Source organism: Nasonia vitripennis, chromosome 4 (assembly GCF_009193385.2).
Source record: "Nasonia vitripennis strain AsymCx chromosome 4, Nvit_psr_1.1, whole genome shotgun sequence".
In the NCBI taxonomy this organism is placed as follows: Eukaryota; Metazoa; Arthropoda; class Insecta; order Hymenoptera; family Pteromalidae; genus Nasonia; species Nasonia vitripennis.
Window position 1 is genome coordinate 23,199,095 of NC_045760.1, and position 12,933 is coordinate 23,212,027.

Here is a 12,933-nt window from a genome sequence, read left to right on the forward strand (position 1 = left end):
TGATTTAACTGTTATCGTTCATATTTTGACATTCAGGCTCATGCGAATTTTTTAATTGAGCAGGTCAAATTTTGCTTGTAGACAGTTACACAGAAACTACCATCTCTAGCCCACTGTATTTTTAGTTTCCAGTGTATTTTTACATGAAGAAAGTGATAAGTATTTTAGCTTTTTTGTCAAGGCATTAATTAGAATTTTGACTTTTAACAGTTGTAAGAATTTTTGAGACCGATACCTGTTTCTCCATTTTTGCATTTTTTCTCATTCGAAAACTAACAGGTCTAGAAAGCTCATATTTTGCATATAGATTTCTTCTGTGATTGTGAAAAGATATTTAAAGTTGATTCGACCTTAACTGAAAAACTTCTGATTTCGACTCCGACACTGATGTGAACTCATTCTATACGACTAAATAATTATTGCGGGTGTTGTAGTCGAACACAAAAGTATTTAAATATCTTTCCACAATCACAAAAGAAATTTATATGCAAAATATGAGCTTTCTAGATCTGTTAGTTTTCGAATGAGAAAAAATGCAAAAATGGAGAAACAGGTATCGGTCTCAAAATCTCTTACAACTGTTAAAAGTCAAAATTCTAATTAATGCCTTGACAAAAAAGCTAAAATACTTATCACTTTCTTCATGTAAAAATACACTGGAAACCAGAAATACAGTGTGCTAGAGATGGTAGTTTCTGTGTAACTGTCTACAAGCAAAATTTGATACGCTAAATTAAAAAAATTCATATGGGCCTCGATGTAAAAATATGAATGAAAACAGTTAAATCATAATCCTGTAGGTTACATGTTTTCTAGGTAGCATAGTAAGTATCTGTGTAAAATTTCAGTTGTATAGTTTTTTTTATAATGCAAATAAATGGCATTGTAATGATAGACAAACCCACTGACTCTTATACTGAACTTTTCTTCAAATTCACTATTCAAACCAATGATGACGACATTGAGCATTATTAATATATTTATTGAAAAATAGTTTTGAGATATTTAGTAACATGCTACATGCTTATAAAATATTAGCAGACGTCAGTGTGCCGCCCAACACTTATGGTAGATTTTCTACCAGTGTTATTAGACAGAGATAGAATCAAGAGCGCGCGAAGCGAGCCTTTATTCCTAGTACAATAAAAACTCCATATATTATCACATAATTTACATATACATACATAAACATTATTATAAATTATCGGCATATACATATTTGCATGTGTAAAACTTGAATATACATTTCTATCTTACCTCAGTCAATTTTTGTATTGTTGAAAGCATCTTACGTTTGTTTGAAATATCAAGGGGCACGGTAGCGCCCCGATGGAAAGTATAAGTTTTATACTTACGTTTTACACTGTGCTGTCGGGAGCACCGCAACCCAGTATACTTTAAAATTCCTGTTTAACCTATTTGCGTCTCACTGATTTTATCTATATATTTTATTTGATTTCTAGTTGACGCTCATGTATTGTACAGCAATTAAAACGGTTAAGGTTACACGTCTCTGTTTACCACTTATTGAAAATTTTAAGTCATCGATTTAAATTAACTCTAGAAGTATTTAGACCGATTATATTGTCAAATAAAATAAAAAATTGAGCTTTTATTTGTTCGTGTATAAAAAAGTAAAGAATAATAACTCTTAACAGTTGTCCCAGTACTGGGCCCAAACATCGTGTCCCACTACTGCAGTCATCGTCTCTTTTATTAAAGGAATTTTGTCTTGAACTTTCCATGCTTTGTTAAGGAGAGTTCATCTCCTAGAGTCCATCCCATTCTCTCCATGCTTTTTCATTAAAATTATTATTTATTAGCCTAGAAGAGTTTAAAATGTAAATTTTTTATTTTAATCGATAGGAAATTTCCTTGGCTACACACTAGTACTATGCTTTTTGCAATTTTGTTTTTTCAAAGGGCTATATCAAAAGTGTTTCAGTACTGGTGCTTTTACCTTAGTTTCCTGACGAAATGTCCTGGAAAAATTTCTTATTGGAGTAGTGTCTTTTAGGTGAAATGTCCTTAGGTGAAGTGTTTTTTGGTGATATGGTCTTACGTAAAATGTCCGGATACGGTTTGAATCGATGATGATCCCTTTTTTGCTGCCACCTGCTTTTGTTCATTTTCCCTTCTGTTCTCTCTCTTACCTTCCTGGCTCTCTTATTCACCTTCTTTTCATCTTCCATCCACATCTTCTTTTTCACTGGTATCTTCTCTCTCTTCTGGCTTTTCTCCAGTCTTCCTATCCTGTCCCTCATCTCGGAGCTGAACTTATCCATCTCTCTTTGTAACCATTTTAACTCTCTTTCCATAAGCTTTACTTCCTTTTCACGTCTGGTAACTTTCGATCTGCTGCATCCTTCTTCTCTTCTCGCTACTCGATGTCTTTCCTTTTGCTAGTTTCACTAAAAACTAAAGTTTCTGAGACTTGTTGTAGTCGTCTATAACCTCTACAATGCACTACGAGTTTTTGATTCTGCTCGATTTTACTCTGTTCCGCTTGCTCATCTTTGACCAACACCAGTTGCTCCCGGTCCTTTTCTGTGTTCCGTTCTTCTGGCTGTTCCTGCTTTCTTCTCCAGTATCTGCACTTAATGTTTTTCATGCTCTTTTCGTTGCTTTTTTTTTGCTCTGTTCCGCTACTCCTTCTTTTTCTCTCTTCTTTATTTTCTTCCATTCTTCAATTTCTCCTCTCCCTCTTACACTTCATTATGAGTAGCTTCCCTAGGTTTGTTCTCTCTCTGCTGCTTGCCTTTTCTTCTGCATTTCTCGAACATGGGTTCTCTTCTCCTCTTATATCCAGTATCTTATAACCTCTTGCTTCGTTTCCTAGTCCGTAAATCTCGCTGTAATTGCTAAACCTGCGATATTAATTATTGAATTGTAAACTTTTCGCGCCTGCTGAATTAGATTTAAGTTTCAAATGATTGCGATTGTGATTGATAATATGAATTAGGAATGTTGATGGGAAAAATAATGTTTACTCGGCTATAGATAAAAAATTATCCCTGATGCAATAAAGGCTGTTTTTTGTCAATTAGTAATTGGCCCGTAACTTTTTGTTGGCATAGGGTTTGGAGGTGCTACCCATGCTTTTTACATATTGTATGTTCAAGCGCATGTAAAAAAATGCTGCCAATTCATTATATATCTGCTTGCTAATGTATGAGGCGATTTTTGATACATAATTTAATATATAAGTTTTGGATGGTTCATTGTCCAAAAGTTTGCCGACCCCTCTGTTTTTTTATTATAGATAATACAAACACTGCCGTCAATTTTTTTTCACAGAAATTTACGCATGTTTACATGTGTTCCTAACCAACCTAACCAACAAAACAATAGGCTATTCATTAGATAGGTCGCTCGCGCAATTTTCGAGAAAACGATTTTTACATTTTAGCTCTTTAGTTGAAAACCGCTCGACTAAATCGTTTAAAATTTTAGCAGCAGATAGCTTTTTTATGGTGAATCACCAAATAAAATTTTGAAGCATTTAACTACATTGTTTTAGAGATATAAGGAATCGAAAAATTAAAAAAAAATTGAAACCTTGATATCTTACGAACCATAGGGGTTTGAAAGCTGTGCAATGAACTTAGTTAAACACATAAAATATCTACTTTTTCTCCCGAAATCTCAAGTCCAATAAGGCCTTTTTGCGTCCGTAATCGAGGCACAAAAAAAACTCATTTTTTTCAGTTTTCGATTTATTAGTGAAAAAATAAGTAGTCAAATCACTTTAATGGGGTATAGTTTGACATGTGACCCATTGACATACTTTTTTTCGCGAGGTTATGACGTTTAGTTTCAGAGATATGAATTTTAAAAAAAAAAATCGCCTTTTTCATTTTATCTGCCGAACAAAGCGGTCAATCCCGAGCACCAAACGATGAAAAGTAGGTAATTTTATTCTCTTTCAAATGCATTATAGCTGAATTGTTTGTAACAATGGGATGATTGAAAAAAAATGCAAAATAGTGTTTTTTAAAAATCAAAAAATGGCCATAAAAAAATATAGTTAAGAAATAAAAAAATAACTGTTTTTCCCGAATTCAGAATCCAAAAATATATATGCATGTCAAATTTTATTGATATTGACCGAATAGTTCCAGAAATATTACGGTATACATACACGCACATCCACACACACACACACACACACACGCACAACCATACGGATATTTTCTAAAAACACTTGATTTGAACTTCTAACACACCAAAAAGTATTTTCTGAAAGTTTTGACAAAACTCAAAATTTTACTAAAGCAAAACTTGGTCTGGTGCGTGTGCCCTCAAAATTGCAAGTGCTCGATTTTTTGACCGGAAAGTGTTAGACTTTTCGTAGAATGACTCATATATATTATTATTATTGTATTTATTTTATTGATCTTAAAAAATGTGATGACCGGATAATTTGAAGCCGTTAATAAAGCGATTTTATTGGTTGAAAAACCAATATCCGGTGTGAATGTATAGTTGCAATTTTGAACTTTTAACCTCAAGAAATTGAGCACGCGCGAAGCGTGGATTTAACTGGTACAATAAATAATACACTATTTATACGGAAGGAACTTAAATAAATATAACTAAATCTTATAAACCTCGTATTTATTTAAAAAGGATTTACATAGTTTTGTTTGCAAGTATCAACAGCGAGACTCGGTAAGAGCGACGCACAGAACAGGATAATATCACATAGATAAATGAAATGGAATTCAACTAATTAATAAATCTTTTTGCTGACGCTGGCTAAGCAAATTTCGAATTCATGCGTGAAGAGTCGTTTTTCTTATTGAACATTCTTTTCTTTTCATATGTGATTTATACAAATGCTATAAAAATCGTAATGATTGATTATTCAATTTTATACTTGTTTGACTTTTATGAAAATTACATGTTTTGAATCTCACAAGTTTTATTACATTAACTTAATCAAAAGAATGCGAGCTGAAAAGCTCTCTTAAAAAGGGTTCTTTGGCAAAACTTATTACACATAGATGACCGTTATAATTAATAAATATCAAAGGTATTAAATAATAAGTATGATGATGATAATAATAATAATAATAATAATAATAATAATAATAATCGTGATAATAATTGATAATATAAGAAATAGTAATATAATAATAATATAATATATCATTGTCATAATCGTCTTCCCATTTATAATTGCGTACAAGAATAAAGTAACAATATATAATGTAATATACAATAATCAAATTTTATAAAATCACGGAGACGATTCTTCAAAAGAACGCAACTTGGAATACCTATCTAAGAGTTTGACGTTTCAAACGAAAAATACCGCATGTACCCGAATGTAACTGAATTTTTCGGATTGTTGCAATCTACATACATTGATCACTCATAAACTTATAAGTAATGAATATTCAATCACCACATAATTCCCGGTCATTTTTTTTCACTCAACTTGTAATTTTTATAAGTATTTCATGATATTTTTTTGCGTAAAAAGTTTTCGCTCTTTGCGATTGTGACATTTTTGCGTCAAATAAGGATCGTTTAACGATTTTATCAATATACTATTAGACATATTATTTAAGTATACTTAAATAATACTTGAATTGATCGTCGACTGAAATTAAGAATTTCACTATAAGTACGAACGTCTACGGGATTCATTTAGACAAAATTCACACGAACGCAATGCTTCTTCTTCAAGCGATTTCTCTGTTTCGGAATATGTTTGTATGTATGTACATGCGTTTGTGTGCGGGTGTGTAACCTACATGAAGAACGTTCATTGGTAAAAGTTCAGGCTATGAAAGTACTTTTTAAGTACTCTGATTAAATCACTTCATCATTTATAGAGTCTTATTGAGTTTACGATCCACGAAATCGAATGCTATATATATATATATATATATATATATATATATATATATATATATATATATATATATATATATATATATATATATATATATACATACACACACACACACACACACACACACACACGGTTTCGCGTGAATTTGCCTGAATTTCGTTCAATATAAATTATGGTAAATATAAGGGCTACATGTACGTACACCAACTGTACTCTTTGTATTATTTTTCGAATTCACTTTTTAATGAGTGTCGCTTCATCTATACCTCATTGATTATCTAATACTTAAAGAATAATGAATAATTATGTACAATAATTGATCAAAACATTCGAGTCAATGCACAACACATAGTGCAGCCGGAAATGCTCTGCTCTTAGTTCTATATCTTCTGCTTAGAATTGTCGATGTAGTCTAATCTCTATCTATCTGTTTATTTTATTTATTCACTCATTTATTTATTTATGTATATATATATATATATATATATATATTTATTTATATTTTCTTCTTCGAATCTCTCGCTTGATGTGGTCTTTGGTTTTTCTACAAAAAATATATATGCGATATTCTTAACAGTTATACAATGTATGTGATCGTTTACCGGATTCATCATGCTCTAAAAGTCTCAAAGTTAGCCGAACAATCGCCCACTGCGGCGATATTATTCGTCATTCTGTGATATAGAATCCTTGCTGGTTTTGTTTTAATCCTAAGAACACGGAGACACAGGATGGATCAAGAGTCCGGAATCTCTCGACATCTTCAATTCGCGACCATACTATATAATAATCATACATGTATATTATATTTCATGATGCATATTATATACACATGCGCAATCATGACATGTCACGTTCGTGCTCTGACACAGACTTGCGAAGAACGAGCCTGAGCGGCGTTCTCATTATACGAATTTTACTCTTCTATTATGATTATGCCTAAACGTATTTATGTGAAGATACGTGCACGTTGCGAATACCGTCTCGGACTGTCGGGCATCGGGGCGCATCGGCCAACTACCTACCCCGCATCGGGTTCGAGCCCGAGCTTGCAGCGAGCCGGTATTTTCCAAGCGGGCCGCCGCAAGCTCGAGCGCGGAATCACCTCGAGAAGTGCATCCCCGCCCCCGAGAGTCAGATAGGCGTTCTTGGTGAGAGGAAAAAAACGTAAAATCGTGCTAACCGATGGTGATAAATTAAACTATCTAAGGTAAGACTTGTGCACTTGGCGAGTGGAGCGCGGCGAACTCTCGGAGTCGAGTTCCGCGAGGCTGACGACCGCGCGAGTCTAGAGATCAGTACATTGAATTCCAGTGGGCTTGATCCTCTCGTCCTCTCTTCTCTCTCCTTCCCGCTTCCCGAGATCCTTCTCCTCGTACCGAACGCGATCGGCGGAGTGGCCTAGCCGACTTGGTCGAGCCCGAGCAATCAGGCGAGGTACAGCTCGGTCGGCGTTTGCGCGAGGTCCGGCTTGGTGCAGGCGCTACCCGTAGGCGAGGCCGCGGAGGCGCCGCTGCTCGCCCTGGTCGCGGCCAGCGGCGAGCGCGACGCTACGTCCGCTGTGCTGTCGATACTCCCACACAGCTGTTGCTGATGCTGATGCTGATGCTGATGCTGATGCTGATGCTGATGCTGCTGCTGTTGCTGCTGCTGGAGTTGGCCCTGACCGCCACCGTTCTGGGAAGACGCCAGCGTGTCCCCGTTGCAATAATAGTACGTAGAATCTGTTCAAACAGAAGAAAGTCGCCTTAACTATGGGATACTGATAGTCCAACTGTTATAATAGTCCTGTGCTTTTCTATGTACAGTAAATTTTGCTTGTCGATTTTTTTTCAATGTACCGCTATACATTTAACGACACATCTATGAATTGATCGTCCGCTTAGTACCTTGGTTCTGGTGCAAAGTCACAAACAATTAAAATATGATAAGAACGCCAGATTAACGACTTTTTAAACAAGCTGAGATTTTCGACAGGTTTTGACTATATTTTCAAGTGCTCATAACTTCGCATCCAAGCTTGCATCTTTTTCACGTAGTAATTTTAAATATCATGGTACGTTACGATACAAGTGCGCGAAGTTGGTGATTTCTGAAAATTCCCGTTTGGCTCGCGACTCTCTTTACTCGTTTGATTTGAGATCCAGTTCCAGAATCGAGATCCAGATTCTTTTAGGATTTTTATATTACTAGGGTTCGACTAGGGTTCGATCAGAAGAAAAGAATAATCCAAAAGACGTTGCACGCCATGTCTTTTGGATTATTATTATTATTATTATTTATTTGTAGTTTCGTAAATAATTATATGGCTTTTTATTCATAATGAATTGAATGAAATATGGTTAGAACAGGGAACCTCGATCGGAAAAAATGCTATGAAAGATTATTCGAATATTACGAGGTGCTGCTGTTTGGCATAATTGGGCTGGATGGACCCCTTTGTGCACGTTTCCGGAGACCCACCGGGACTGGAAAGTTGTATTTTTTCGCAAGGATTCGAATTAGAGTGGTTAGAACAGCTAGCCTCGAATGCTATGAAGGATTTTATAAATATTAAAAGTTTGCCAAATCGCGAGTGGTTAGAACACAGAGCTTAGATCGGGATGAGAAAAGTTATGAAGAATTTTCAGAGCGTTCAAATTTCGACGGCCTGCGTAATCGGGCTGGATGGACCCCTTTATTATACATGATCTAGGAGCTATCCACTTGGTCTAGATCGTTATTTTTTTTCCAAGGAATTAAATACGCTTGGTTAGAACAAGAAGCTTTGAGGGGACGTCCACAGTGGAGCATTTTCCGAACCTCGAGATTCTTCAGGTTCACGTTTGTGTATAAATTGCGTACATGTGCTAATCCGCGACAGTATACAACTCGGGTGTTGGAAGTTGAGTATTTCAAATTGAGGGCACACCTACTAGACCAATTTTTTCTGATTCTTTAGGCCGTCTGAAGTGAGGAAATGTCTGCGTGCATCGCCGATCGCTTGCCAAACTTTTTTGCGGGGCAGTTGAAATTCTCTTATGGGAATTCAACATTGGGTAAGATGAGAGAAAACTTGTCACAATTCAACTTCACCCACTGAATGCGTATCTGAAAGCGTAATCCAAAAATGTGTTCTACTAGGATTGAGGTATCTGAAGAGAGCTTTAATTTGAGGGCTGGTGGGTTAAGAATGGTTGCCTAGGTCAAAAGTTGTCTAGGCTTAAAAATAGTAAAAAATCACACAGAGTATGATTTTTTATGAAAATCCACGGTTTTTCCTTTTTATAAAATTCTTATTATAACTTTTGATCTGAGCGGTCAATTTTAATCACCTCAGGGCTCTAATTAAAGCTCTTTTCTTCTACTTTCGTTTTACAAACTTGGATTAACATTTCAACTTTACGATCAGCTATATATATATATATATATATATATATATATATATATATATATATATTGCGATGTGTTTTTGAAAAAACTACTGCACCTAGGACCATGAAAAAAGTAAATGATATTGTTTAATATGCGTTTTGTGCGCGTAAGCGAGCTGAAATGTCTCCATGAACTAGAAAATGTATAACAAGTTCCATTTCTAATAGGGAGAGCCGCAATTCAGACCGTTATCAAAAAATTTGATTGATGGGTACAGTGGAAACAGGGAGTAACTTCAGAGAGTTCAACAACAACAAAATCAAGCCAATCTCTACTTAGTCATTTAAAAGTACCTTTCCAGAAGCTGTCAAAGCGTATAACCTTGTTACCATGGCAATGAGTTGATACACTGAGAAAACTAGATATTAAAATTTACTACATATGCAGGAAACATTACTATATTATATAGTAACGGACGGTTATACTTGCTTTGTATTAAATTTTACTATCTCAGATAGTAATTTCTATACTGAAATGAAATTTTTTAAAATTTAATTTTATTTTGCTGGCCAATTTTACGCGCTTATTCGATTATTATTATTATTATTGATAATTAATGTTGTTAAGTGAAAGAAATAAACGAAACAAAGAAATTTTTCTGCGGCGACGGGAATCGAACATGGACCTCTGGAATGGGAGTCGAGCGCGCTGACCACTTACCCAAACAGTACTGTTATGCACTAAATTTCAAATCTGATATATTAATCACATTTACTCATGAGTTAACATTAATAATAAATTGGCCAAAATTAATAAATAATAGCAGCGAATGATATTTTATCACTTAATAATATCAGAAATACAAAAAATTATATTTTTGCCCCAAGGTGCTAGATGTAGTCGTTTTCTCAAATGTACGTCGCAAAGAGACCCGTCCGTTACGAAGAGCGTAGTATCCATTACGCGTAATGCCACGATTATTTATAAGCCAAGCCCAGATTAAGTATAATGTGTATCGTAATCTTGCACGTATACATCGTGAGATTAGGCCAGGTATCTAAGTTGTCGCTGTATCCCGTGCACCGCGCATGCGCTATGTACTAATATTTTAGAATTAGCAGGTTTTAATCATTAAACCGGCTTTTAATAACTCACTCTCGTTAGCAGATTTCTTTGCTAGAAACCCGTTAAAAAGGTCGCTCTGATAGCAGGTTTTTAGCTAGCTAGCATTTCATGCTAATTTTTAACGGGTCTCACATATTTCTAGCTGGAAAACCGTTAATATTTTTACCAGGAAGCATAACCTCGAATTCAAAATCCTTTATAAAAAAAAAAAAATAAATAAAAAAAAATATACAAATAAAAATAAATTGATATCAAAATATTGTGACCACCTTGTATGGATCTTTCAAATACAGTCAAAATTTGAACTACCAAGACAGGTTCTATAATTTATCAATATAAAATTTAAGATATTACCATAAGCAAGGTATTTGGGACAATCCTCTCTTAAAAAGAGATGACCGGATGTTGTGAACCCGTTAATAAAGCAATTGGATTGGTTGAAAAACGAATCTCCGGTCTGAATGTAGCTGCGATTTTGGTTGTTGAACTTCTACCCTCAGGAAATTTGAGCACGCAACGCGCATTATTGGATTTAGCTATGAAAAAACATGCGCACGTTCTGTTGATCGATTATAAAAAATAATGCTTGAGAATCTCGGATCGTTATCTCGACCTGGACCTCACGAGCAACATGAAAATTTTCAACTATGTTCATGTTCGTCGTAATCAAGGCTTTCTGTTCTAACCACTCTCACTTGATCGCGTGGGAAAAATACAACTTTTTAGGCCCGACGGGACTCCCGGAACGTGCACAAAAGGGTCCATCCAGCTTAATTTAGCGGACCGGTAAAATCTCGACCTTCAGAAAGTCCTTTATGACTTTTCATGCGATAACAAACATAAAGCATCACGCAGTAAAAAGTACACTGATTTTACTATTCTATATTCATCGCAAGTATATGAAAAAAATTTAAAATGTCGTAAGAACGTTTGTAATTTGTACGTGTAATGCATGATGAAAATCGATAAATTCATAGGCACGTCTCAGTATGTGAGATGAGTGACAAAATTTTGAGAATTGTCGAAAAAAGAAATGGTGCAGAACGTCATGTTGACCCTAATCTATTCGGTACTCATACTCACTGTTTACTTACTGAGCAACCCGCTAGTCGCTGCCCCATAACTGTATCCTCCGTAGGGTGCGCTGGAATACTGGGAGTACGCCGCGCTATACGCGTAATCGCCACCACCTGAAATGAGCAGTCAATAATTCATTCTCACGGATCAGTCGATTTATTTTTTAAGTAATCGCCGGCTACACGACAATAATCGACACATAATAGCGGATCAGGCACAAAGTATAAACAGAAATCCAAACGTTGCAAATAAGACAAATATGAAAATCGGTCGTCATATAATATGCGTAGCAATGTAGCAAATATTCAGGAGGGTTGTGGGATAAAGCTGTTCGAGGGTTTTATACTCACCAGTGGCGTAGTGTCCAAAACTAGGCAACATCGTAGAGTAGGGCGGAATCGCGGAGGCTACCTGGGGCTGCGAGACAGGCGGCTGGAGTACCGTGAGTCCAGGGTCCCCTCCCTGAGGGGTTTGGGGGGCCGCGGGGGCGGCGCTAGCCTCGTTCTGCATCGACATCGGTGGGCTCTGCTCGCCCCCGCCAGCCCCCACACCCACGTATGATACTGCCACGCTGCCACTCTCTCCTACGGGATTGGCCATGCACATAACACAACACAACATTCGAGTCAAGCCAACTAATTGCTAATGCCTTATATGACAAGCTAAGAATGACGGACGGATCTTTTGAGGGATACTATCATGTGGGATATGTAATTAGATTCGAGGTAGTTCTTGCACCGACTGACTCATACGCATCAATATTTATTTTTTAAATACCATTGTATGCTGCAGAGGTATGTAGAGGAAGTCTCTGGATTCGTTGACAAATCGCCGTTTCCCACGAAGAGTAACAAATTACAGAATTCTCGCCGAAGTCTAGCACATTTCAGAGTAACAATTTTCAAAGATCTCGGCAATTTTCTATTTTTACCTTTATAGCACAGACTGCTAAATCCGCAAGTCACGAATAGTCGAGACTTGCGGATTTTAGCAGTCTGTGCTATAAAATTTTATACGATACGCGTGACTTAAATGGTTCAGTTATACACTAACTGCACCGTGTAAAAAAGAACCATTTAAGTCACACGTATCGTCGTAATGTACTATTGAATATAGAAATATTTTTAATTTTCAAATCTGGTTAAAATACAGCTATTTATTAGTTCCAATATCCTCGACTTCTCGTTCTTTTTCTTTGCATAAGGAAGAATAAAAAAAACTCTAAACTGCGCCGATATTCGCGGCGAAACTGTGAGCTGTGCTTTTCGTTACGCGTTACGGGAAATAAAATATGCTGCTCTTTGTCGGACATTATGCCCTCTTCTATCGTATCTATTATAAATGAAAAACCTATTCCTAAAGCGATTTTGCATACTGTTAAAGTATATAAGCTCGCTTTGTACTTCGACTAGTAAACAGTTCGAAATACCTGCACCAAGAGTAGGACAACTGATTTTTCTCATTCTACGCGCGCTAAGCTAGCGAGAGACTCGAGAGTTTGACACGAAAACTAG

At 36.1% G+C, this 12,933-nt stretch overlaps 1 protein-coding gene across 2 annotated transcripts in view; it reads right to left on the bottom strand.

Annotated features, from left to right (window-relative positions):
- Positions 1–5,954: 5,954 nt before the first annotated feature.
- LOC100120909 (paired box protein Pax-2-B) overlaps positions 5,955–12,933 on the bottom strand; it is a 71,367-nt gene continuing 64,388 nt past the window's right edge. For both annotated transcript variants that reach the window (XM_031928860.1, XM_031928861.2), the window contains exons 8-10: positions 11,770–12,003; positions 11,437–11,532; positions 5,955–7,587 (exon numbers count right to left, since the gene is read on the bottom strand). In XM_031928860.1, coding sequence (XP_031784720.1) covers positions 7,292–7,587; positions 11,437–11,532; positions 11,770–12,003 — 626 coding nt within the window. In that variant the 3' untranslated portion in view covers positions 5,955–7,291. The remainder of the gene's footprint in view (positions 7,588–11,436; positions 11,533–11,769; positions 12,004–12,933) is intronic.